Source organism: Halichondria panicea, chromosome 10 (genome assembly GCF_963675165.1).
Source record: "Halichondria panicea chromosome 10, odHalPani1.1, whole genome shotgun sequence".
Taxonomy (NCBI): domain Eukaryota; kingdom Metazoa; phylum Porifera; class Demospongiae; order Suberitida; family Halichondriidae; genus Halichondria; species Halichondria panicea.
In genome coordinates, this window is record NC_087386.1 from 5,963,955 (window position 1) to 5,988,683 (window position 24,729).

At 43.7% G+C, this 24,729-nt stretch overlaps 6 protein-coding genes and 1 long non-coding RNA gene across 7 annotated transcripts; 2 read left to right on the forward strand and 5 right to left on the reverse strand.

Annotated features, from left to right (window-relative positions):
* Nucleotides 1–98: 98 nt before the first annotated feature.
* On the reverse strand, nucleotides 99–1,135 carry LOC135342766 (N-lysine methyltransferase SMYD2-like). Its single transcript, XM_064539616.1, has 5 exons — nucleotides 824–1,135; nucleotides 721–778; nucleotides 515–635; nucleotides 333–451; nucleotides 99–276 (listed from the first exon to the last, which is right to left on the reverse strand). The coding sequence occupies exons 1-5, from the start codon at nucleotides 1,024–1,026 to the stop codon at nucleotides 112–114; spliced, it is 666 nt and encodes a 221-aa protein (XP_064395686.1). The 5' UTR covers nucleotides 1,027–1,135; the 3' UTR covers nucleotides 99–111.
* Nucleotides 1,136–1,973: 838 nt separating this feature from the next.
* On the reverse strand, nucleotides 1,974–3,987 carry LOC135342696 (histone-lysine N-methyltransferase SMYD3-like). Its single transcript, XM_064539505.1, has 10 exons — nucleotides 3,723–3,987; nucleotides 3,620–3,677; nucleotides 3,430–3,547; nucleotides 3,245–3,357; nucleotides 2,897–3,190; nucleotides 2,814–2,850; nucleotides 2,677–2,755; nucleotides 2,425–2,598; nucleotides 2,213–2,330; nucleotides 1,974–2,145 (listed from the first exon to the last, which is right to left on the reverse strand). The coding sequence occupies exons 1-10, from the start codon at nucleotides 3,923–3,925 to the stop codon at nucleotides 2,038–2,040; spliced, it is 1,302 nt and encodes a 433-aa protein (XP_064395575.1). The 5' UTR covers nucleotides 3,926–3,987; the 3' UTR covers nucleotides 1,974–2,037.
* Nucleotides 3,988–4,726: 739 nt separating this feature from the next.
* LOC135342494 (histone-lysine N-methyltransferase SMYD3-like) lies at nucleotides 4,727–8,068 on the reverse strand. The gene is made up of 10 exons (XM_064539223.1): nucleotides 7,813–8,068; nucleotides 6,226–6,283; nucleotides 6,048–6,165; nucleotides 5,883–5,986; nucleotides 5,535–5,828; nucleotides 5,449–5,485; nucleotides 5,324–5,402; nucleotides 5,074–5,247; nucleotides 4,898–5,015; nucleotides 4,727–4,831 (listed from the first exon to the last, which is right to left on the reverse strand). Exons 1-10 carry the CDS (start codon nucleotides 8,013–8,015, stop codon nucleotides 4,727–4,729), a joined length of 1,290 nt encoding a protein of 429 aa, XP_064395293.1. The 5' UTR covers nucleotides 8,016–8,068.
* Nucleotides 8,069–8,275: 207 nt separating this feature from the next.
* LOC135342659 (histone-lysine N-methyltransferase SMYD3-like) lies at nucleotides 8,276–11,708 on the reverse strand. The gene is made up of 15 exons (XM_064539456.1): nucleotides 11,561–11,708; nucleotides 11,476–11,512; nucleotides 11,352–11,430; nucleotides 10,855–11,028; nucleotides 10,613–10,730; nucleotides 10,285–10,550; nucleotides 10,182–10,239; nucleotides 10,000–10,117; nucleotides 9,843–9,934; nucleotides 9,495–9,788; nucleotides 9,410–9,446; nucleotides 9,286–9,364; nucleotides 8,742–8,915; nucleotides 8,553–8,670; nucleotides 8,276–8,484 (listed from the first exon to the last, which is right to left on the reverse strand). The coding sequence occupies exons 2-15, from the start codon at nucleotides 11,486–11,488 to the stop codon at nucleotides 8,404–8,406; spliced, it is 1,701 nt and encodes a 566-aa protein (XP_064395526.1). The 5' UTR covers nucleotides 11,489–11,512; nucleotides 11,561–11,708; the 3' UTR covers nucleotides 8,276–8,403.
* An 846-nt stretch (nucleotides 11,709–12,554) lies between these two features.
* LOC135342637 (uncharacterized) lies at nucleotides 12,555–14,615 on the forward strand. The gene has a single exon (XM_064539429.1). The coding sequence runs from the start codon at nucleotides 12,634–12,636 to the stop codon at nucleotides 14,479–14,481; it is 1,848 nt and encodes a 615-aa protein (XP_064395499.1). The 5' UTR covers nucleotides 12,555–12,633; the 3' UTR covers nucleotides 14,482–14,615.
* A 1,712-nt stretch (nucleotides 14,616–16,327) lies between these two features.
* LOC135342826 (uncharacterized) lies at nucleotides 16,328–17,860 on the forward strand. Its single transcript, XR_010396948.1, has 3 exons — nucleotides 16,328–16,515; nucleotides 17,123–17,210; nucleotides 17,592–17,860. It is a non-coding gene; the product is annotated as an uncharacterized LOC135342826 (long non-coding RNA).
* A 349-nt stretch (nucleotides 17,861–18,209) lies between these two features.
* Nucleotides 18,210–24,337, reverse strand: LOC135342639 (G-protein-signaling modulator 1-like). Its single transcript, XM_064539431.1, has 12 exons — nucleotides 23,805–24,337; nucleotides 22,649–22,782; nucleotides 22,089–22,212; nucleotides 21,914–22,029; nucleotides 21,610–21,765; nucleotides 21,327–21,512; nucleotides 20,922–20,980; nucleotides 20,226–20,305; nucleotides 20,045–20,140; nucleotides 19,204–19,479; nucleotides 18,613–18,807; nucleotides 18,210–18,394 (listed from the first exon to the last, which is right to left on the reverse strand). The coding sequence occupies exons 1-11, from the start codon at nucleotides 24,246–24,248 to the stop codon at nucleotides 18,640–18,642; spliced, it is 1,839 nt and encodes a 612-aa protein (XP_064395501.1). The 5' UTR covers nucleotides 24,249–24,337; the 3' UTR covers nucleotides 18,210–18,394; nucleotides 18,613–18,639.
* Nucleotides 24,338–24,729: the final 392 nt, after the last annotated feature.

Here is a 24,729-nt window from a genome sequence, read left to right on the forward strand (position 1 = left end):
TAGGCTCCTGAGTTTTGTTTTGTTTATCACTCTAATCACTCTATATCAGCTGCTCCAATATTGGAGTAAGTCTGTCAGCTATTTACTTATTCACCCAATTTTTAAGCCTGCTCAATTTCTTTTGTGCAAAGCTGTTTCACATGAAATAATAAAATCATTGAACCAAGTAAAGGTGTTGGGACGACAGGAATGGTTGAGCAGAGAGGGGGCAGAGTACACGGCCACGCCCACAGAAAAGATGTCGTCAGCCGTCATTGAGAATGTATTACAGAGCAACTATACAGAGAGAGAGAGGGATTGAAGTAACACGATGAACAACCACAATGGTGTACCCTCCGGAGAAGCTGATCGATGACATGCGGAGGTCGAAGATAGTCACAGAAACTAGCAATTTTAGCTATTAAGTCCTGTTCAACCATTCTTTCTCTGCCAGTGAACCAGTCAACAGGAACTATGGAGAAGACATTTACTCACCATCTCACATCACATTACTAATAGAGCAGCTGTTGCTTACGTGAGCAGAGGTGTTGAGTGTCCCTGGTCAGTGCTCGGAGGATTAGTCTTACAAACGGTAGCGCCACTTTCGCACCTCTCAAAATCTTACACTCCGTCTTGTGCAGCGGCCAATCGAAACGCTGCATAAACATTATATACACTGAAAACACCCACACATCTAGACACGTACACGCAACACGTGGATACATATATATGCACACACACCTGGCAGGTGGAGTTGCAATAATAAACAAACTTGCATCGGCTGCACTTCTTCAGTGACCTACACAGGAATCATGAGCACTGCATGCAATACACAATCACTCACTCTGATCTGTTGAAACAGTGCTCACAGATAGTGCCTCTAGTCTCCTCCACACTGCAATGTGCTATAGGTAGTGCACTGAATATAGTGTCCCCAGCAGATATAGGCACTTTAGTAAACACTCCTCGACCCATCCCGTCCACTGTGCACAGCTCCAGCGACGGAGACAGCCCAACCACATCAGATAGCTCCTCCAGGTCCTCCATTGTTCATGATTTGATCATACTAGATCTACATGATTTGATCCTGCAGCTGTGCTTTGCATGAGCAAGCAAGCAACATCTAACACTTGTAGACTACATGGACTAGATCTAGATACAGCAGTTTTAAGCACCTTTGCAACACATGAACACAAGCATAAAACCACAATGTACTATTGTAGTAAATTGTGGTTACTCAAATGGGAGACCATCTGCAGTACTGTCCAGTCCAGTGGTGTACTAAAAGTAGGAACCAGGCCCCTAACACTGCATGCTTGCTTTTTACCCAAGCTCAATTGAATCAAAGACCAAGCTTTTAATTGTACCAAATACACCAATCAATACCAGAGCATGCAATTTTTTTAGGGGACTACCCTAAGACCCCCTTGCAGGCGCACTTTAATGTGTGTGCACATTAAAACTTTTTCCATGCTCTCTAAGTGATAACTCTCTTCCTACGCCACTGCTATCACTGCTGTCAATAATTATGTTATTTTTTCTGTGTGATATGAGATAGACCAAGTACACACCTCAGCTCTGGTACACCATTCTCCATCTCACGTCTGTGGAGTAGGCCTTATTACTGCAACCCTGTATAGCTAGATCTATAGTCGTTGTATTAGTACACTGGCCAATTTTTATTTGGTAAGAAACCACTCAAGGCTAGCCTGCATGTAGTCCATGTTTACATTGTGGGTTTACATTGTGGTTTACCTATTTGTGTGTGTGTTGCAAAGGTGCTTAAAACTGCTGTAAAGATAATTTCTGCACAAGTCTGCTATTGGTACTGAGGGTTGAGGGAATGCTTCAGAGTGTAAAGTTACCCAACAAGGAATGTACATACAACAGTAATTTAATTATAACTTGATCAGTATGCATTGATAAGACAAATACCTATTTACATGATCAATTCCCATTACTGTACACAGCTGTGTCACAAGTACTGTTACAAACACTTTAATAATTGTTATTATATCATAGAAAGTCTACAGCAAAATCAATAACAATGAAATAAATTTATTGTTGTCTGCGTGCTAGTTTAAGTTGAGATTCGGTCAGCATGGTGGTTGCTGCCATAGTGATGCAGTGGTCAGCTCCATACAGTCTCTCAGCTGCTGTCTTAGCCTGCAGTGTGTGTGTGGGGGGGGGGGGGAGGGTGTAACTGCTGGGTACACTACAATGGAGGGCTTGCCTTCGTGAGGTCGTTTAGTGATAGGATCAGTTGGTCAGTAGTTTCTAAACATAGTCTCAACTCGCCAATTATCAGTAGCCGGGATACACTCGAAGGATGAAGGAGCCCATAGTGACGGCTGTGTGTGTGGGGTGTGTGTTGTGTGTGTGTGTGTGTGTGTGTGTGTGTGGGGTGTGTGTGTGTTGGGGAAAAGCTGTATAATACTGACTAACAGAGATGGTTCCAATACTTGGATGCTGTACTTGAGTGCCTCCTCCCAGAGACACAAGTGATTACTGGCATCGATCAGATGGTCCATAAGACACATACTCAGAATATTATCATGGGATAGTTGTGTTGAATGGCTCGTGTACAGAGCTCTGCCTTTGTCATACATCTCCTGCCACTGTACACACAAACTGTTAGGGAGCATACACACACACACACACTCTGATGGTTATACTAAGAACTACAGTGGTAGGATATCTCCATGTTCATTCAACCCCTTCAACTCTGTCAGCTCTTTCTCCATATCCTGTCTTAACGAGGAGGAGATTTCCCTTCCTTCAACACAGGATAACAGTGTAATTAAAAGTATGTAGTACTAACAAAAGCAACATACCATTGGCACCCATTAAGAGCAATCGGTCAGAGCATCTCTATAATAAATATATAAGCAATAATACCACAGCAACAACCACTCACGGGGGATTTGCTGATGTCCTCTAAGCATCTCTCACAGGCACAGGTGAAGTTGTATATACTCTGTAGCTCAGTTTGTCGCTCACTCAACAATTGCAGTGTATCAGTGTAGGTAATGAACAGTTGCTCATCAGGACCTATATCCCTGACAGCCTTGAGGACTAGTTGTCGTCCATAATACAACGGAAGAGTGTTGGGACGACAGGAATGGTTGAGCAGGGAGGGGGCAGAGTAAAAGGCCACGCCAGCTGGAGATATGTTGTTCACACCCGTGATGGAGAATTGATTACAGAACAACTATACAGAGAGAGAGGGATTGAAGTAACACGATAAACAACCACAATGGTGTACCCTCCGGAAGAGCTGATTGATGACATGCGGAGGATAGTCACAGAGCTGAGCAGTGTGAGCTATCAAATGCTGTTCAATCATTCTGTCTCTGCCAGTGAACCAGTCAACAGGAACTATAGAGGACACCCTCACATTTTATCATCACATCACATTATAACTTGATGAACAGAGCAGCTGTTGCTTACGTGAGCAGAGGTGTTGAATGTCCCTTGTCAGTGCTCGGAGAGCTAGTCTTACAAACGGTGTAGCCTTCTCACCTTTCACACCCTTACACTCTGTCTTGTGTAGCGGCCAATCCAAACGCTGCATACAACATACGCTGAAGACACGCCCACACATATCTCTAGACACACACGTACATGTATACGTACGTACCTGGCAGTCAGAGTTGCAATAATAAACAAACTTGCATCGGCTGCACTTCTTGAGTGACCTACACAGGAATCATGAGCACTGCATGCAATACACAATCACTCACTCTGATCTGTTGAAACAGTGCTCACAGATAGTGCCTCTAGTCTCCTCCACACTGCAATGTGCTATAGGTAGTGCACTGAATATAGTGTCCCCAGCAGATATAGACTCTTTAGTAAACACGCCTCGACCCATCCCGTCAACTGTGCGCAGCTCCAGCGATGGAGGTAGTCCAACCGCAGCAGATAGCTTTTTCAGGTCATCCATGTCCTAGATCCATGTGTCCTAGATCCTGGCTAGAGATAAAGAGATCAAAAGAGATAATTATGCCTTGGACTAGTTGGTGCGCATGCGCAAGCGCGGCAACTACACATGCGCATTGCAAGACGGTTTTAGACATACCTGCTACCTACGTACCTACTACCTACGGTACCTGCCTGCTTCCATACCTTAAAACTACCATCACTACCATCGACGCTGCTACCTGCTGCCTTGAGGAAGGCAAGGAAAGCCAAGTGCTGACTATTTATTTTATATTAGAAGTATTATTTTATATAGTGTAGTGTAGTTGTGTGGTATTGGGATCACTCCTTAATGTTAATGTGATTTGATTGGTAGTAGTAGTAGTTTAGTAGTTTAGTTGGTGGTTTAGCTCAGTGGTTAGCTTTTGTTTTGTCTATTGTGCTCGTGCTCGACCTCCATTTGTGATCGGCCAGCTGCCCCCTCTTATGGCTTTCTCAACCTTTGGCCACCGCGGCACCGCCCCACTGCGTCGAAATAAAACAGGCGGCTAGACAGAGCAAATCAAAGTACCGGAGTCTCTTTGTTTGAAGGTATTGAGATCAAGTGTACTCATCGGACCAGCCACCAAGCAAACATTTCCCAAACACTAACATTTAATTACATCCATTGAACCAGAGATACATGCGAATTTGATTGAACACTTAGTACATTTAGACAAGCATAATTATGATAATATGCACATACAATAATAATTATGTTATAACATGTCAACAAAAATGTATACGTTAAATAACACAACTCAACAATCATACATAGTCAGTTTGGTTATTGTCCGCGAGCTAAACGTAGTTTACGTTGGATCAGCACGGTGGCTATTACCTGAGTGATGCGGTGCTCAGCTCCGTACAGTCTCAGAGCTGCCGTCCCAGCCTGCAGTGTGTGTATGCGTGTGGGGGGGGGTAACTATATGAATTATGTTGTAAATGGAGGGCTTGCCTTAGTGAGGTCGTCTAGTGCTAGGATCAGTTGGTCAGGAGTTCCTAAACATAGTCTCAATTTCCCAATTGCCAGTAGCCGGGATACACTCAAAGGATGAAAAAGCCCATAGTGACGGCTGTGTGTGTGTGGGGTGTGTGCATGTGTTGGGGGAAAGCTGTATATTACTGACTAACAGAGATGGTTCCAATATTTGGATGCTGTACTTGAGTGCCTCCTCCCAGAGACCTAACTGACGACTGGCCTGGAACAGATGGATAGTGAGACGCAGACTGAAAATATTGTCAGGGGATAGTTGTGTCAAATGGCTTGTGTATAGAGCTCTGCCTTTGTCATACATCTCCTGCCACTGTACACACAAACTGTTAGGGAGCATACACACACACACACTCTGATGGTTATAATTTATTATACAGTGACAGGATATCTCCACGTTTATCCAACCCATTCAACTCTGCTAGCTCTTTTTCCATCTCCTGTCTTAACAAGCGGGGGACTTCCTTTCCTACAACTCACAGGATAAGAGTGTAATACAGTACTAAACAACAAACCATTGGCAGCCATTAAGAACAATCGGTCAGAACATCCCTATATAGAATATATACAATTATATAACACCATACCAGCAACCACTCACGGGGGATTTGCTGATGTCCTCTAAGCATCTCTCACAGGCACAGGTGAAGTTGTACCCCTTCTGTAGTTCCCTTTGACGCTCACTCAACAATTGCAGTGTATCAGTATAGGTAATGAACAGTTGCTCATCAGGACCTATATCCGTGATAGCCTTGAGGACTAATTGTCGTCCATAATACAAGGGAAGAGTGTTGGGACGACAGGAATGGTTGAGCAGAGAGGGAGCAGAGTACACCGCCACGCCCATGTCATTGAAGTCCTCCGCAGCCGTCATTGAGAATGCATTACAGAACAACTATACAAAGAGAGAGAGGGATTGAAGTAACACGATGAACAACCAATGGTGTACCTTCCGGAAGAGCTGATGGATGACATACGGAGGATGTTTGCAGAGCTGAGCAGTGTCAGCTATCAATAGCTGACTTTTTCTGCTCCATAAAAAGTCATCAGGAACTATATGAAAAGGGCATTATTATTATGATTTTCATAGAGCAGCTGTTGACAAGATTCTTACGTGAGCAGAGGTGTTGAGTGTCCCTTTTCAGTGCTCGGAGAGCTAGTCTTATGAGTGGCGTCGCCTTCCCACTTCTCACACCTTTACACTCTGTCTTGTGTAGCGGCCAATCCAAACGCTGCAAAGTAGCGCACAACATACACTAAGGACGCACACACACACACACATGTGCACACACCTGGCAGTCGGGGTTGCAATAATAAACAAACTTGCATCGGCTGCACTTCTTCAGTGACCTATTATACGCAAATCATGAGCACTGTATGCAATACTAGAGCCTCCAAGTATAATTATGGTTTTTTGAATTTCTCTCTTCTAATACGGTTATTGTACATTAATCCTCCTGGAGCTGCCCCCACATCACATGCAGACAGAAATTACCGCATAGCGGGTAAGTTTCGTGGGGTAAAAAATTCGTTCAACTCGAGAAACGGTAGTTTTCGTGAGTAAAAATTTCGTTTAGTCTCGTGGCTGCACGGCATTCCTACGTTCAGATAAGCCACGCCTACGATAAAATTTCGTGGAGGTCAGCCTGCCCACGAAAATAACGAATATTTTACCCCACGAAAATTACCCGCTATACGGTAGTTATAAGGTCAAATTCATGGACATATATTTCTGTCTTTAGGCTCTCGTTTCGCTTGCCATGCCCCTTTATTGAAGGGGCGGAGCTGCGAGACCAGATTATAAAGTAGCCTCAATTCCGGGCCGCGAAGAGAAAGGCGGCCTGGTATACATTGTATGTGCCTGCGCGTATACATTACCCCAAAAGGGGGTAGTCGGTATAATTATTTGTGGATACTGTCAGTAAAATAAAAACATACTATGTACTATGCTATTTTGTATTCTGAAGTTGTAGTCTGCATGCATGTGTTACATCATTACATAGTGCAAAGATGACTGTCATGAGTTCTTACACTCTTTATTGTGTCAAGACAAGTCTCTACTCATAGCGACATCCTACACTGTAAGGCTACAGTCATGCCTATAGTTGGGTGTGACCTGATGTTCTATTTGTAGAAGAAGCTAGTTTAGGTAAGAACAAGAACTGATCCCCATAGATTTAGACCAGAACAGCTCATGTTACAGGAAAAGCATGATGTGTTCCTGTAGGTCCCTTGATGAGGCTGCGGTAATATGGACCAGGCAAGTCTTCTGCTACAAAATCTTGCCTTTATGTTCGACAAGAAGTCATTGCTGAAGAGATAAAGAAGCTAATGATCACTCCTGAAAGCTTTTAATAAGCTTTAACGTACTCGACACTCAGGAAGTTATTCACTCAAGATCTACTGATGTATTAAAGAGTCCACCACTCTTCCTAGCTGGCAGCTCTAGCTGTCTGGGAGGCCTTCTTGAACTGCCTCTTTGATAAACAGAACTAGAAGAAGCAACACCGCTGCAGCATAGTTATTCTACTTTAATTAGTGCTCTGAAAGCTGCCATTGTGGTCATGAACATTTTACCACTAACCACATGGTCGACAAAATCTTCCTTTTTGTATATAACTTTGTCCGGTTTTTTACATAATATGATGAAATTGCTGTCAATTATTTCAATTATTTCGCGCATGCGCATGCAAAGTATACCAGGTCGCCTTTCTCTTTGTGACCTGGAATCGAGGCTTGCTAATTATAAAGCCATAAAATTAATTTTCATCTCATTTCCACTCCTTTTCACATCGTTTATAAGAATTTACTGAATACGGAAAAATGAGCTGATTAAGAAAAGGTTCTACTTGGAGGCTCTGCAATACACAATTACTTACTTTGAGGTATTGAAACAGTGCTCACAGATAGTGCCTCTAGTTTCCTCCACACTGCAATGTGCTATAGGTAGTGCACTGAATATAGTGTCCCCAGCAGATATAGACTCTTTAGTAAACACTCCTCGGCCTATCCCGTCAACTGTGCGCAGCTCTAGCGATGGAGGTAGTCCAACCGCAGCAGATAGCTTCTTCAGATCGTCCATATCGATATCTAATGTCAATGCACTCTTAGCCTCGATTCCAGCCCGGCCCGTCTTTCTCAATTGAGAGCGGCCTATAATAGAGACTTCCCAGACCAATTTGTTTCTAAAATAACGCTAGGTCATGAAACAGCAAGTCTCATGAATCAGCCGCCCTTCTTTTGGGAAGACCCAGCAAAAATGGCTGATTCATTGAAATTTCAAAAACTGAGAGAGTGTACTCATCAGCCCAAGCAAACATCTTCCAAACACTAGCATTTAAACACTTTGTCATAAATATGAGATTTGGTCTCTTGTGCACAATGACTGACCACTATTCATTTGTCAACAAGAATATATAATAAACAATCGTACATAGTCAGTTTGGTTATTGTCTGCAAGCTGCATGTAGTTACAGTTTGGTTAGAACGGTGGCTATTTCCCGAGTGAGGCGGTGGTCAGCTCCGTACAGTCTCTCAGCTGCTGTCTTAGCCTGCAGTGTGTGTGTGTGTGTGTGTGGGAGGGACTGTGTATAATTATGCTGTACAGTGGAGGGCTTGCCTTGGTGAGGTCGTCTTGTGCTAGGGTCAGTTGGTCAGGAGTTCCTAAACATAGTCTCAATTTCCCGATTATCAGTAACCGGGATACACTCACAGGATGAAGGAGCCCATAGTGACGGCTGTGTGTGTGGGGGGGGTGTGTGTGTGTGTGTGTGTGTGTTTGGGGAAAAGCTGTACAATAATGACTTACAGAGATGGTTCCAATAATTGAATGCTGTACTTGAGCGCCTCCTCACAGAGACTCAACTCACCACTGGCCTCGAACAGATGGACAGTGAGACTAAGACTGAAAATATTATCAGGGGATAGTTTTGTCAAATGGCTCGTGTATAGAGCTCTGCCTTTGTCATACACCTCCTGCCACTGTACACACAAACTGTTAGGGAGCACACACACACACACACACACACACACACACACACACACACACACACACACACACACACACACACACACACACACACACACACACACACACACACACACACACACACACACACACACACACACACACACACACACACACACACACACACACACACACACACACACACACACACACACACACACACACACACACACACACACACACACACACACACACACACACACACACACACACACACACACACACACACACACACACACACACACACACACACACACACACACACACACACACACACACACACACACACAAACACTGATGGTTATAAGTACACTATGGAAGGATATCTCCATGGTCACCCAACTCAATTAACTCTGCTAGCTCTTCTTCCATCTCCTGTCTTAACAAGCGGGGGACTTCCTTTCCTACAACTCACAGGATAAGAGTGTAATACAGACTAAACAACAAACCATTGGCAGCCATTAAGAGCAATTGTTCAGAACATCCCTGAAACAAGTATATACAAATTATAACACCACACCAGCAATCACTCACGGGGGATTGGTTGATGTCCTCTAAGCATCTCTCACAGGCACAGGTGAAGTTGTATGTACTCTGTAGATGATGTTGACGCTCACTCAGCAATTGCATTGTCTCAGTGTAGGTAATGAACAGTTGCTCATCTGGACCTATATCCCTGACAGCCTTGAGGACTAGTTGTCGTCCATAATACAAGGGAAGAGTGTTGGGACGACAGGAATGGTTGAGCAGAGAGGGAGCACAGTACAAGGCCACGCCCATCTTGGAGAGGTCATCCGGAGCCGTCACTGAGAATGTATTACAGGTTATCTATACAGAGAGAGAGGGATTGAAGTAACACGATGAACAATCACAATGGTGTACCCTCCGGAAGAGCTGATTGATGACACGTGGAGGATGTTTGCAGAGCTGAACAGTGCTAACTATCAATAGCTGAGCATCTCTGTTCAAAGGAACTATAATTATGGAGGGGACATTATTATGATGATTTTTATAGAGCAGCTGTTGACAAGACTCTTACGTGAGCAGAGGTGTTGAGTGTCCCTGGTCAGTGCTCGGAGAGCTAGTCTTACAAGAGGCGTCGCCTTCCCACCTCTCACACCCTTACACTCTGTCTTGTGCAGCGGCCAATCCAAACGCTGCAAAGTAGCGTAAAACATACACTAATTAAGGACGCACACACACACACACATGTACACACACCTGGCAGTCGGAGTTGCAATAATAAACAAACTTGCATCGGCTGCACTTCTTCAGTGACCTACACAGGAATCATGAGCACTGCATGCAATACACAATCACTCACTCTGATCTGTTGAAACAGTGCTCACAGATAGTGCCTCTAGTCTCCTCCACACTGCAATGTGCTATAGGTAGTTCACTGAATATAGTGGCCCCAGCAGATATAGACTCTTTAGTAAACACTCCTCGACCCATCCCGTCAACTGTGCGCAGCTCCAGCGATGGAGGTAGTCCAATCATTGCAGATAGCTTCTTCAGGTCTAACCTCGATTCCAGGCCGCACTGAAGATTGTGGTCAGCTCCGTACAGTTTCATAGCTGCCTTCCTAGCCTGCAGTGTGTGTGTGTGTGGGGGGGGGGAGGTAACACACAACTGTACAGTGGAGGGCTTGCCTTGGTGAGGTCGTCTTGTGCTAGGGTCAGTTGGTCAGGAGTTCCTAAATATAGTCTCAATTTCCCGATTATCCGTAGCCGGGATACACTCACAGGATGAATGGGCCCATAGTGACGGCTGTGTGTGTGTGTAGGGTGTGTTGTGTGTGTGTGTGTGTGTGTGTGTGTGTGTGTGGTGTGTGTGTGTGTGTGTGTGTGTGGTATGTATGTGTTGGGGGAAAAGCTGTATATTACTGACTTACAGAGATGGTTCCAATATTTGGATGCTGTACTTGAGCGCCTCCTCCCAGAGACACAACTCAAGACAAGCCTGGAACAGATGGATAGTGAGACGCAGACTAAAAATATTATCATGGGATAGTTGTGTCGAATGGCTTGTGTATAGAGCTCTGCCTTTGTCATACACCTCCTGCCACTGTACACACAAACTGTTAGGGAGCACACACACACACACACACACACACACACACACACACACACACACACACACACACACACACACACACACACACACACACACACACACACACACACACACACACACACACACACACACACACACACACACACACACACACACACACACACACACACACACACACACACACACACACACACACACACACACACACACACACACACACACACACACACACACACACACACACACACACACAGACACACACACACACACACAATACACTCTGATGGTTATAATTTATTATACGGTGACAGGATATCTCCACGTTTATTCAACCCCTTCAACTCTGCTAGCTCTTTTTCCATCTCCTGTCTTAACAAGCGGGGGACTTCCTTTCCTACAACTCACAGGATAAGAGTGTAATACAGACTAAACAACAAACCATTGGCAGCCATTAAGAGCAATTGTTCAGAACATCCCTGAAACAAGTATATACAAATTATAACATAATCCCAGCAAACACTCACGGGGGATTGGTTGATGTCCTCTAAGCATCTCTCACAGGCACAGGTGAAGTTGTAGCCTTTTTGTAGCTCGGTTTGACGCTCACTCAGCAATTGCAGTGTCTCAGTGTAGGTAATGAACAGTTGCTCACCAGGATCTATATCTCTGACAGCCTTGGAGCAGAGTACAAGGCCACGCCCATGTCGGAGAGGTCATCCGAAGCCGTCACTGAGAATGAATTACAGAACACCTATACAGAGAGAGAGAGAAAGGGAATGAAATGACACGATAAACAACCACAATGGTGTACCCTCCGGAAGAGCTGAAGGATGACATGTGGAGGATGTTTGCAGAGGTGAGCAGTGCCAGCTATCAATAACTGACCATCTCTGTTCCAGAAAAAGTCATCAGGAACTGGAGGGGACATTATTATGATGATTTTCATAGAGCAGCTGTTGACAAGACTCTTACGTGAGCAGAGGTGTTGAGTGTCCCTGGTCAGTGCTCGGAGAGCTAGTCTTACGAGAGGCGTCGCCTTCCCACCTCTCACAACCTTACACTCTGTTTTGTGCAGCGGCCAATCCAAACGCTGCAAAGTAGCATAAAACATTACACTAAGGACGCACACGCACAACACCTGGCAGTCGGAGTTGCAATACTGAACAAACTTGCATCGGCTGCACTTCTTCAGTGACCTACACAGGAATCATGAGCACTGCATGCAATACACAATCACTCACTCTGATCTGTTGAAACAGTGCTCACAGATAGTGCCTCTAGTCTCCTCCACACTGCAATGTGCTATAGGTAGTTCACTGAATATAGTGGCCCCAGCAGATATAGACTCTTTAGTAAACACTCCTCGACCCATCCCGTCCACTGTGCGCAGCTCCAGCGACGGAGGTAAATCAACCACAGCAGATAGCTTCTTCAGATCATCCATTGCATGCTGGTCGATCGTGCATGTGTAGTGTGTAGGTAAAGATCATTCCTGATCCTAGAGATTGAGCAGCCCCTCCCCTCCAATCAAACCCACCGGATAAAGCATCTTCCAGGTCCAAGCAGTGTCTCTGTTTTCAAGGAGTCTCATAGCGCGATGATCTGGGCTCTAGCCATACCTGCAGGTGTTGCTTACTTGTTCTGGAGCTTCTGGTTCAAAAGGCAAGGTGTCTGTGATGGTGGAAAGACGCCTGGGAAGGTTGTACCCAAGATTCAAACTCTGCTGGACAACCCTGACAAAATCAAGTACAATATGAAGGATATGAAAGCTCCAAGAGTTGCTGGGTTCATCTTTAAGATCCTGATATGGCTAGCATACACACGTGTTGGACGATACTTCCTCATACCCACTATCAAGCGTAACAGTAATCTCCACGCACTGGACGGACTGTACATACCTGACGAGCCAATAATGTACCCAACTCCATTGGTCAACCCTTCCAAAGAGGATCACTCTCAAGCAAACGAACAGCGAATCAAAAAATTCCTTGATCAAGAAATTAACGATGGACATACTGAAGATTTTCATTTTCCGAGTGTTGCTGATTTTGTGCGTGCATATCGATGTGGTGACGTGACTCCTAGTGATGTGGCTATGACAGTGCTGGAGGCCATTGCTAACTCTGACCGAGCAACTCCTCCTCTGAGGGCCATTGTACAGAGCAACAGAAACGTGGTCCTTGCTATGGCCGCAGCCTCTACTCAGCGATGGAAGGACAACAAAACTCTCTCCCCTCTCGATGGAGTACCCATAGCTGTTAAGGAAGAGTTTCGAGTGGAACCTTACGAATTCAGAGCTGGAGCTACTTTCGTTCCAATCATAACACAGGGAGTACCGGAATCAGCCATTGTTCGCAAGCTATTGGACGCTGGTGCTGTATTAATTGGAATGGCAAACATGCACGAGTTTGGACTAGGTACTCTTGGGTCCAACCCAAACAAAGACCATTTGACCGCACGTAATCCGTACAATACTCAGTGCTATGCTGGAGGGAGTTCATCCGGTTCTGCTGCTAGTGTGGCCGCTGGATTTTGTCCCATTGCTATAGGAGCTGACGGTGGAGGCTCAGTGAGGATACCTGCTGCCCTGTGTGGTATTGTTGGACTTAAACCAACTTTTCGTCTGCTCAATTCTGAGGGACAGTTTCCCCAAGCCTTCAGTGTTGGAGTGCCTGGTCCTCTGTGCTCTAGTGTTCTCGATGCTGCCCTGGCGATGGATATCATGAGTAAAGGAGAGGACGGCAATCGATTGTCTCTGGATGGACTGGGAGAGGAGCGACTGGACGGACTTAACATTGGTGTGTACTGGGACTACTTCCAACACGCTGACTCTGAGATAGTCACCCAGTGCAAGGCAGCCGTTAGTAAATTGGAGAGCCTTGGAGCCACCATTGTCAGTATTGCCATCCCTGAACTAGAGGAGTCTCGAGTTGCTCATTCCGTCTCCATCATCTCCGAGTTTAGCAGTGCTCTGGCTGTGGATATTGATAAACATTTTGACGAGATGAACCTCGAATCTCACCTCTTGTTGTCCCTTGGATACCATTACTCCGCTATTGAATACCTCAATGCTCAAAAGCAACGTACTAGAGCTATTGCTGCCCTCAAGCACTTGTTTGAAGAGCAAAAAATTGATGCTATTGTAACTCCTGGAACTGGCTGTCCTGCCCCCATCATTCGTGCTGATGCTGTCAAGGATGGAAGTGTGGAAGCCGAGATCTCTGGTCTATTGATGCGCTTTGCCTACCTTGCTAATCTGACTGGAGTTCCTGGTCTGGTTGTTCCGGTTGGCTACACTAGTGGCGAGGGCTTGCCCATTGGTCTGCAGCTAATGGGAGGATGGTATCAAGAGAACACTCTCCTTAAGATTGGCTGGGCTCTCGAGAAAGCTTTTCCTCGGAATAAACCACAAGTCTTTTACGACATACTCAAGAAAAATAACTGAAGAAATAAGAACTGAATTGACACTATTGCTGAATTGACACTATTGCTGACTAGATTTTTCCCCTGATTAATTATTGTATATAATTAATAATGTAATGTTTTGCCAAATTTAAAATAAAAATTTAGATTATTAAACTAATGGCGTCTTATTATAGAGGCACAACAAATCTTTTTTTTTTTTTTTTTTTTTTTTTTAAGCCTTTATGGCGAAACGAGTAGGTAAGGTAAGTACAAGACAGATATAAATGGATATAAGGTAAAGATATGAAGAACAAACTACATAGCATATAGTAAGTTTAGGTATGCCCATCAACAAATCTTGGTATGCGTATGCGCGTGTAAATAGCCTCTCGATTCTGGCCGCGACGTATGATGAAGGTGCCCAACACCCCGAAATATGTCTAATGCAACACTTACTTTATTAAAAATGTGAATGGATCACAGTAAATTAAATCACTAAATGCTTGTCTACTTGACTCTTGAGTTCATGAAGCAAGTAGCTGCTGTGTGATCTCACATTTATTGTACTATGCATCTTCATTCACCCTACTAATTTAATAGAGTGAAAATGAAAGTACCCTTTACAAGCAGTGAACATGCACCGCTACCTACTCACATTAAGTACATTTACAAGCATTTAAGTAAGCTTTACAAGCTGTGAAAAGGGTACTTTATAAATATGTGAGTAGCATTTATATGCGTTTAAGTACCCTTTCAAGCAGTGAAAACGTTACTCACATCTTGAAAGGACCCTTTACAAGCATTTAAGTACCAAGCATGCACTGCATGGCACTATTCAAGGGGCTGGAGTCGAGGCTAGTTAGTGACGTGAAGTGGCCATCATGCAATAATTACAAGCCAAAACATAAAACATGGGTATAAGCCTATGGTTTGTAATTGTTGTGCAGTTATAGGGATAGTGATGTGGCGCACACATGCAAACACAAGTGTTTATTCATTCTGCCAAAGCCAAACAGAAATTGTTGAGGTTCCATGATTATCTCCAGATTAGCAGACCACTAATTTTATCAGCTACTACAAATCACAAAACCTCCAAACAACATCTATTAAAGTTCCCATGCAATACGTATCAAGAAATATTGCTAAACACGGGCAAACCCACTGCCAATCCTATGTAAAACCTACTGGTTTTACTGGTTTTACTAATAATTATAGTGCGAAAGTTTTGAGGCACTTATATTTCGTGATGTGGAATGGCCTCTTGCACGTTTTAGCACATAATTCTAATAATTTTCGTGTAGGATTGCTAACCCACGAAAACAGCGAAAATTAAACCCCCTCGAAATTCCGCGCTATACTGTACATACCAATAGACCACAGTCCCACAGTATGCGGAGTATACAATGTAATTACACTGAAGGAAAAACAACAGCCTTAATCGGCTCAGTATAAAAACAAAAAGCACTTGTAACCCTCAGCGCTATAGTAGCTATAATATTATAGTAGGAAAAGAGCTTGCACACAGTGACTGTTGCACAATCGTTTTAATGCATGGAATATCTACACATGAAAACATAATTGCATGCTCTCCGATGCATTCTGCCTTTTACAAATGTCACTAGAGCACCTGCTGCTTTCAACAAGGCAGAGCTCGTTTTGTGTGCAGTGTCACTGTGTATATATAGTAAGTACATTGTAGTATGCATGGGTATCATCTTGTATGAATAGCTGCTCAGCGGAAAAGTAGTGTGGGCTGAAAGCCTGCTATAGGTCTGGCTTTCACAGTCACATCCTTACTTCCCTTCACGAAGGCTGCATGGTTGGAAATATACCGTATAGCCGGTAATTTTCAGGGGACAAATATTTATGACCACGAATATTTTACCCACAAATGAAGCGACCTTGACTACCTTTACCTGCAGTGCAAGCATACTTATAATGTTGTCGTTGCATTGGAAAACAAATGGCCTGAGAATAATCCCCATCATTCACCATGAGATCTCCCATCAAACAACCAATAACATCACTAGCTGTTGCTATGGGGACAGCCCCTCGGATAATGACCACTTCCATCGTAAGTGCATTCCCTTCCGATAACTACATCGTGTTTGTCAATAATAGAGTCTTCCATTACCATACGGGTATATGTGCATGCATACTCCCTTTGACTGATAAGGGTTTTCTATCACTTCCAGTCATTGCTTCCATTGTGCCCGTTGTACGTGTAAACAGCTATAGTGCATTGTACATGCATTGCCAAGGATCTGACAGGCTTAGTGAGTGTCACTTTGGCTCGTGAGTCTTGTATACTCCACTGTGCATTATGACACACACACACCTGTGTCTGTGCTGCCTGCCAACCCCATCAGTGGAACACTAATTGTTATGGTCAGTCAATCAAAGAACCGGCAACAGACCACCTTAACTTGATTACCCTTTATTTCACCCTAAATGTATTCTCCAAATTCCAACAGTAATGCATATGATATCTAGATAATCTATTTATGGTACCTGGCTATACATCCTCCAGTGTGGGATGTGCACTGTAAGATCATATGTTGTCATCCTCACATAGCTGGCTGCTCTAATATCATCTCTTATGTGTTCTCAGGCAATGTATACATCTTGTTGGGGCTTGTACATACTCTGTTGTCAGTGCAGAACTCCCTACATACACACAGGCAGGCGAGATAAGTGTATGCAGGGGAGTCCACCAAGCCTGATTGTGGCCATCCAGTAGACTAGAGGGAGCCTATGATATTCAAGAAGGTGGATAAACGGGTTGAATTAATCAATTCTGTCTACCCCACTGATGCCACTGTGCTTCACTCTGAGAGACAGTCCTGTGTATAGAGAGGAAGGGCATCCACGTACACAATGATTGTTTAATGGCTTTGGGTAGAATGGGTGATAAATGGGTGCTACCAACTGGAATGTTTAGAGTGTGGGTATTCCGAGAGACTGTGGTCAGTCAGTGAGTGAGTGTCAATGTGTGGCTTCCCTGCAGTACAATAGAGCCAGGAAGCATTGCCTGCATTGCCTGCATTGCTAGGGTCCCTCAATTACACACAGCATATGGTTTCTGTTGTAAACAATCTCGTATCAACAATCACTGTGTGTGATGCCCTACTCTCTCTATTCCCTGCACAGGACTCAGTGGCACCAGTGGCACCAGACAGAATAAAATTAAGATGCATACAATTTATTAATTTTAGTTTTGTGCATGTATACATAATTATGTATGTGACTCGTGAATTCCATTCGTACACATACTGTCTGCCTATCATATTTCATGCTGAGACATAACATGAAAACGGCTCTGTTTTGTGTTTAGTTCTGATTATGGAATGTCAGTGTGGGAATGAGTCGATGTACTGTACCCACAAACCAAACAATTCTTGAGATTGGCTTCAATTAACCTCTAGCTCTGGATAGATCATTATTAGGTGTTTTTTTTTAGGTTGTACTGCAGAGAAGATTCAGTCTTAAGTACTTATAGGGGATCATATAAACAACTTTGAACCTTAACACCAATTAAAATATAAGTGCGAGTGACATCAAGACAACCCCGCGATTAGATCCTTATTAGGCCATACCACATAGTACTCCAACACCGCATCCTGTGCATGCAGCCTAACAGGCTAGCCCCGCATCGATATTCTCTTGCATGTATTCTACAGGTATGTATGCTATCAACTATTATATTATTTATGACTATATGTACCAATACAGTATAGCAGCATGCGTATGTACTTCAGTTTGAGGTGGTTGATTTTTGAACAATTGATTTTATAACAAGATTCATTGAGTACTCTTAATAAGACACATTCAGTGCACACAATAAAAATCACAGCACACACACACACACACACAAACAGAGAGTGAGTCACATAATAGCCACTAGGGTGTTAGTTTAGGAGCAAGAGTTGTCAGAAGTGCAACAGTCAATGAATCTGCAGGGACAGGGGGAGAGACAAGAATCACTAGACATGTTCAAACTGCCATATAAGTGTTAATTGAGATAGTCCCTTGTTTTGTTTACAAGCTGCTACAGTTTCAGTTCTGAACCTCCAAAACAACAACTCAACACAACTAAAGGACCCCCCCCCACACTCACACACACACTCACACACACACTCACACACACAAACAGCTAACTACAATAACTCACAATGGTGTGCTGAATGATGCATTATGTCTAGTTGGCCAGCAGTGGCAAGGGGCTGCGTTGGTCCTCAATCCTTGTAGACTGAAGATGTTGAATCAAATTGAAGAAATCTTCACTAGGCATAGTGCTCTTCCGAACTGCCGCTCTATTGCTAGGCAACATCGGGTCCACAGATCTTTGCTCGTCAATTCTTGAGCTCTGCGTGGGGAGGGATAGGGTCAGTACAAGTAGGCATCAGATTATGGGTGCTGCATTTATCACACCAAACAATATAGAGAGGGAGCAGCCCCCCTAAAACAGTGTGTTATCAGTTTGAGTGTCTAGTGCTGGCTGTACAAAGGTTCTGTAAGTGTATTCACAAGGTGTGGGGCGTATTCAGAGGGCATGATCATATGAATACCTCCCCACCTAACTTGCCCTGGAATGCTGCTTGGGCTAATGTACCACTAGGCAGTGTGTCGAGTAATCAAGAGTTGTATCAACAGTTACTTTGTGTAACTATTGTATACAGTCATTAAAGGGACCAAACAACCATTGTGCACAATACACACACACACACACACTACACACTAGGTTGCAAGACTAACAATGTACCTGGACAGACAGGATCATATCAAAGAGCTCCTCTTGAGACTGCCCTCCCTGAGGTCGACCCTGGGCCATGATGTGAGGGGGCTCAATCATTGCAGATCGTTGATCCTCTATCCGTGATTCTTGTAATGTCCAGAGCATGTCAAACAAATCGTCCTCACGCTCCTTGTGTTGAATAGGCTGGTTTGAGGGAAAGGTAGTTCGCTGGTCATCCAAGCGATGAGCCTGGCACTTGGTCACCATGTCAAAAAACCCGTCGTCCAATGTAACATCATCAACCTGTTAACAGATAATTATAAAGATGAATAGTGCACACACACAATGCACACACGGTGTTGTGTGTGTTTTGACTATTGACTAACGCAATTGGCAAGCTTCACTGTTAAATGTCACACCATTCTCACCACACTATGGGATGCAACAGTACACAGCTACTAGCTCTAACTACAGAGGCTGGACAACCTACACCTCTACCTACACATGCATGACATGAAGTTACAGCTAGCTACAAGTACGTTGTATAACTACTTATAAATACAGGCATTGCAAGGCCAAGGGTCTCTAATCTCTATAACTCACGATGTTAGAATGCAGACTAGCGTAGGAAGAGTGTCTCACAACCAAACAAGCCATTGTTAGAACTATATCTTTCCACAAACCACAAAGAAACACAGAACACTAGCTAGCTAGCTACAGGCTGGCCACGAGAGAGTTTATAAGTAAAATTGACACTCTATTATAGCGAAAAGGAATGTAAAATTGAAATATTACCCAAATTAAAGCCGCACTAAAAACAATTAACTACCTCGAGGGCGGCTACTATTATATACAAACTCAAACTTACAGTGATAGTGCCAAGAGAGTCTTCATGTGATGATGCCATTGAGCTAGTGGGTGACGTAGTTCCTGTGGAGCCAGCACGCGAGTCTTGGCGAGAATGCTGCATTGGGTAATGATCTTTAAAACAAAACCACATAATGCATATAGGACATTTAATACATGTTTGGTTAATGATCTTTACCCACCTTATAAAACACTCCTGAGCCTGTACTAGTGGTGCTGCTAGCAATGCTCAATTTCTTACCAAGTCGAGTTTTGCGGCGAACTGGAGGAGATATCAGACAATAAATAAAACTTATAACAGAGAATAGTAATAATTATTAATACTTTACTTGAACTACCTGTACTGTACATAATTATTATTATCAGAATATTTTGCGGGTGAAAAAAACTTAATTTGCAGAATGAGCCAAATCAGCATAAAAATTGACCCTCTTTGCAATCTAAATATTGCGTTTCTGGCAAGTAATTACCAGTATCACTTTAGGTGTTGCGATTGTAATTTTGCGAACTGATCAACGCTCGCAAAAGTTTGCATAATTATGTTTGATGCTCGCAAAACAATCTAGTATTACAGAAATTGATAGTCACGTTACTGGACAAAAGGACTAGACACGTATTAAGCCAATAAAGTTAGCACCATAAAAGGCTAACTGCCCTGAGAGCCTGTAGTCAGGCACTAATTGCCGCTAATTGCCATTCATTAAGGAAAATGAGTACCCGAATTAACACTTGGAACTGTATACTCTAGTAAGCTAGCTCTCAGCTAGTTTGTAGGGGTGCTGTGATGAATCAATGAGCAGGAATGTCGGCTATGCATTAGCACAGCCAAACCACTTTAGCTACTCCCTTGGCTGGCATGCACACAGTACAGGACTTACCGTTGCCCCAATCATGAGAAGCACTTGATAATCGTGGAGAGGGGGATGGGCACTCATATCTAGAGGAGGGGGGACATAGACAACTATAAAATAAGGCCATACAATTAATTATAGAAAGTGTACAATAATCTTAACATCACTTACTAGTATTACACGCTATTGGCAAATAAGCACGTTACAACTATTACACACAAATAACTGTGTACACGCACTGTCAACAAGGGGGATAGCAAACGTCCTAATATAACAATCATTGAATGCAGTCAAAGAGACCTCCCCAACCATACACAGTCGCCTCTAGCGTGACACACGGCGTGCCTTTGATCGAAAGTGGATCAACAAATTGCCTAATGGAAGTCTTACTTAGTCTGAAAAGACCTCCATTTGGCATGCGCATGCACTCACTTGTTGCAAAGGTTTAACACAGTATCCAAGTCTTCAATATTCTTCCTAGCGGTTGCAGCACCCTCACAATCCCCCAACTCCAGACAGATCGTCAGATGCTTGTTAGCAAAATGCCGAGCTTGAATATGGTCTCTCATAGCTGTGTAGGAATTACCAAGACTCCAGTAGGCGCGTAACTCTCCCATCCTATATATGAGGGAAAGAAAGTAAAAATAAAAATAGTGAGTAGTGGGGAAGATCATAAGATCATACTATAAAGTAATGCTCTAGCCACTCAACGTACTTGTCTCCCAGCTGTAGAGCAAAGTGCAAATGTTTCATGTGATAGTCGATAGCTCGATGATAGTTCTCCATGAGAGTGAAAGTGTTTCCCAGGCTGTAGCAAGACTGTGCCTCGAAGGCAACATCACCGACTTCCTTAGATACTTCCAGAGCATTCCTATAGAGAGAGGACATTAACAAAGGGCACGGACGATTGGACAGCCTCTATGTACAGGTTATGTCAACTAGACGATCGTATCTACATAACTCTATTAAATACACATAATCATATCATTATAGCTCTAGCTATTAATACACATACTCACAGGTAGTATTGAGCTGCAGCACTGTACTTGCCCAGGAATACCTGAGCGTTGCCTAGGTTACTGTACGCTCTCCGACAAGCCATTTTATCGCCAAGAATCTCAGCAATAGTCAGTCGCTGTGAGAAAAATTATTCTATAAAATTTGGACCAAAATCCAAATTATAGACACTCTCACCTCTTCGTGGTACTTGATGGCCTTCTTGTAGTTGCCTAGGAGATAGTGCGTATTACCAAGGTTACCAACGGTGCGACCCTGAGCTTGATGATCTCCCAGCTCTTTGACAATCTTCAGGTTGAGTCTGTGACATAAAGAGGGGTGGCACATGAGCTAGCGTATTGCATATATTATCTAAAAGTTAAAAGTAACAGCCGTTCAAAGATGCTCTATTGAACACTAGGTTCCTTGTAGTTTGAATCAGCTCTGTAACTTTAGTTCTGGTGGTCCAAATTAAACGATACACATCATGTGCACGTGCAGCAATGTTTGTATAAACGTGCTCTCAATCACATCCTGGCTGAGTGTTAACCATCTTTCTCTAGCAGGAATTATCACATGCGCTGGGGCCACCTGCTCTCTGGAGTACCACCACAAACACTGACAATTACACACACCACCACACATGCGCCTGACCTGAAGCCACCCACCCCCTCTATACAGACTAGGCAGGTGCAGGCCAGGGGACACCCCTCACCACTAGGGCAAGCACAGCTGACAAGTTGGTGAAGCTCACTCACTCATAATGCCGTGCCGCTTGCTCTAGAGAGCCTCTAACGAAGGACTCCCCCTGACTAGTGGAGGCCTCTGTCACACTCTTCCCTCTAGCGTGGTAGACATTGCCAAGGTTGTACAGTGCTCTGCTCTCCAATACCTGTGTGTGGGGGGGGTGGTTGGGTATGTGTGTGGGGGGTGGGTGGGATGGAATCATTTACACGGATGCTCCTAACAAGATTGCGTTAATCGAATACATATAATCTAATTTTAGACTCACAACAAAGTTCACCAACATTGCTAGCTGTCAACACACACACAGTTGGTTGCTTAGGATAGTAATTATGTAATATGTGCATCATCAGATACGATAGTAGGAAACCGTTGAAACTGACAACTAATAAGCCAATCAAACACTATCGTATGCAACCATTTTAGCTCAAAATGAACGTGACAAATCGTAGTGTTACAGTAAGGCAACTTGATCAGTGGTGCCTCACAATATCAAAGCTGAATTTACATAATAATAAAGGGAAGGAAGTTTTGGGGAATCAAACTACAGTGCATCACTTTCAAGGCAGTATGGTTAGCTGCTATAGATGATATAAACAAGTACACAGTGGGCATAGCAACCCAGGAACTAGTGGGATAAATCAACACACTAGACACACAAACTCTGCACTGTCTGACAGCTGCATAATACAGTTGAGTATTGCACATGTAATGCAAGCTGGTCAGTATTGACCTAACCACAGACGCTATATCAGCTATAAGATATAACATTGCAATTTTGCAATTTATAAAACTAGCTACAACAGTGTAAGCGAGGATGCATTGTCAAGTTTATGGTTGTTAGGCAATACTCCGAAATAGACATGCATACAATCAACTGAAGTATCACAGGGGAGGCATAGACATCATTAGTAGGAGGCACAAACAATACACGAGCTGCCAAGAGTTAGTGAATCGAGGACTGGCCGTTGCATGGAGCCGTAACACACAAACACGCAATACACACACACACGCGTGCACGCACACACACACACACACACAGCGTGCAGAGACAGCTAAGGGAAGCCATACTGGCTGGATGTTAAATCTAGTTACGAAGGCATCGATTATTGAGTTAACTATTTCAACTACATTAATTTTAATGACATTCATAGCTGCTAGCTAGCTCACCTTGTCAGCCATTCCTCTCGCCAGATCAAGCTGCATCCTACAGCAAGCAATGGACTCGTCAAACTGTCCGAGTGCCTTCAGAGCACTGCCAATATTCCCGCATGCCTTTGCCTCTCCCAACTTGTCCCCCATGCTCCTTGCAAGGGTCAGATCTTGCTTATGATATTCCAGGGATTTGCCATAGTTCTCCAGATAGAAGTATGCATTACCCAGTTGGCTGTACAGTGCACTGAGAGTTTTAATGTCACTGGTTCCAGTCCTAGTAGCTGCCTCCAGGCGCTCTATGCCTTCCTCCCAGAGGCCCTCCTTGCACAGCCGCTCTCCCTCTGTAGCCAGCTCGTTGCAGGTTTGTTCCACCATCACTTGACGGGCTTTCTTGCTCTTGAACGACATTCGAAACTTTGAGTTGCGTCTTTGCAGCTTGTGGTTAGTTATGGTACTCATTGTGACGTCACCTTGTACTACTACAAGCTTAGTGAAATGTATTTTTTGCAATCAACTCTAAACAAACAAATGATTCAAACATAAACTTTCTGCAGCTTATAAATGACTAGAAAGATGCAATATGATACAGGTCTAATTGAGCTAGCTATTTGGATGTGGGTGTATCTGGTGGCAATGCCTAAAGAGAACGGTACTACTTAAAATCGGCACATGCTACATTCCATGAGTTATGAGCCATAGCACGGAAAGAAATGGCTTCCTTCATTTATGGTGTAAGAATTCACTGCCAGGGAGACAGGCTACTCAGATGACGGATGTAGCCATCAAAAACTGTATTTATGGAATGTGCTCAATGCACATCATTAGACCAAGTACGTGAGATTGTTTGCATCTTGCCATTAGCCGTACAAAGGATGACTACAACTTATAGGGCAGCCAGATAATCACGCGATAAACAAGCTGAAACAGAACACTGATTTAT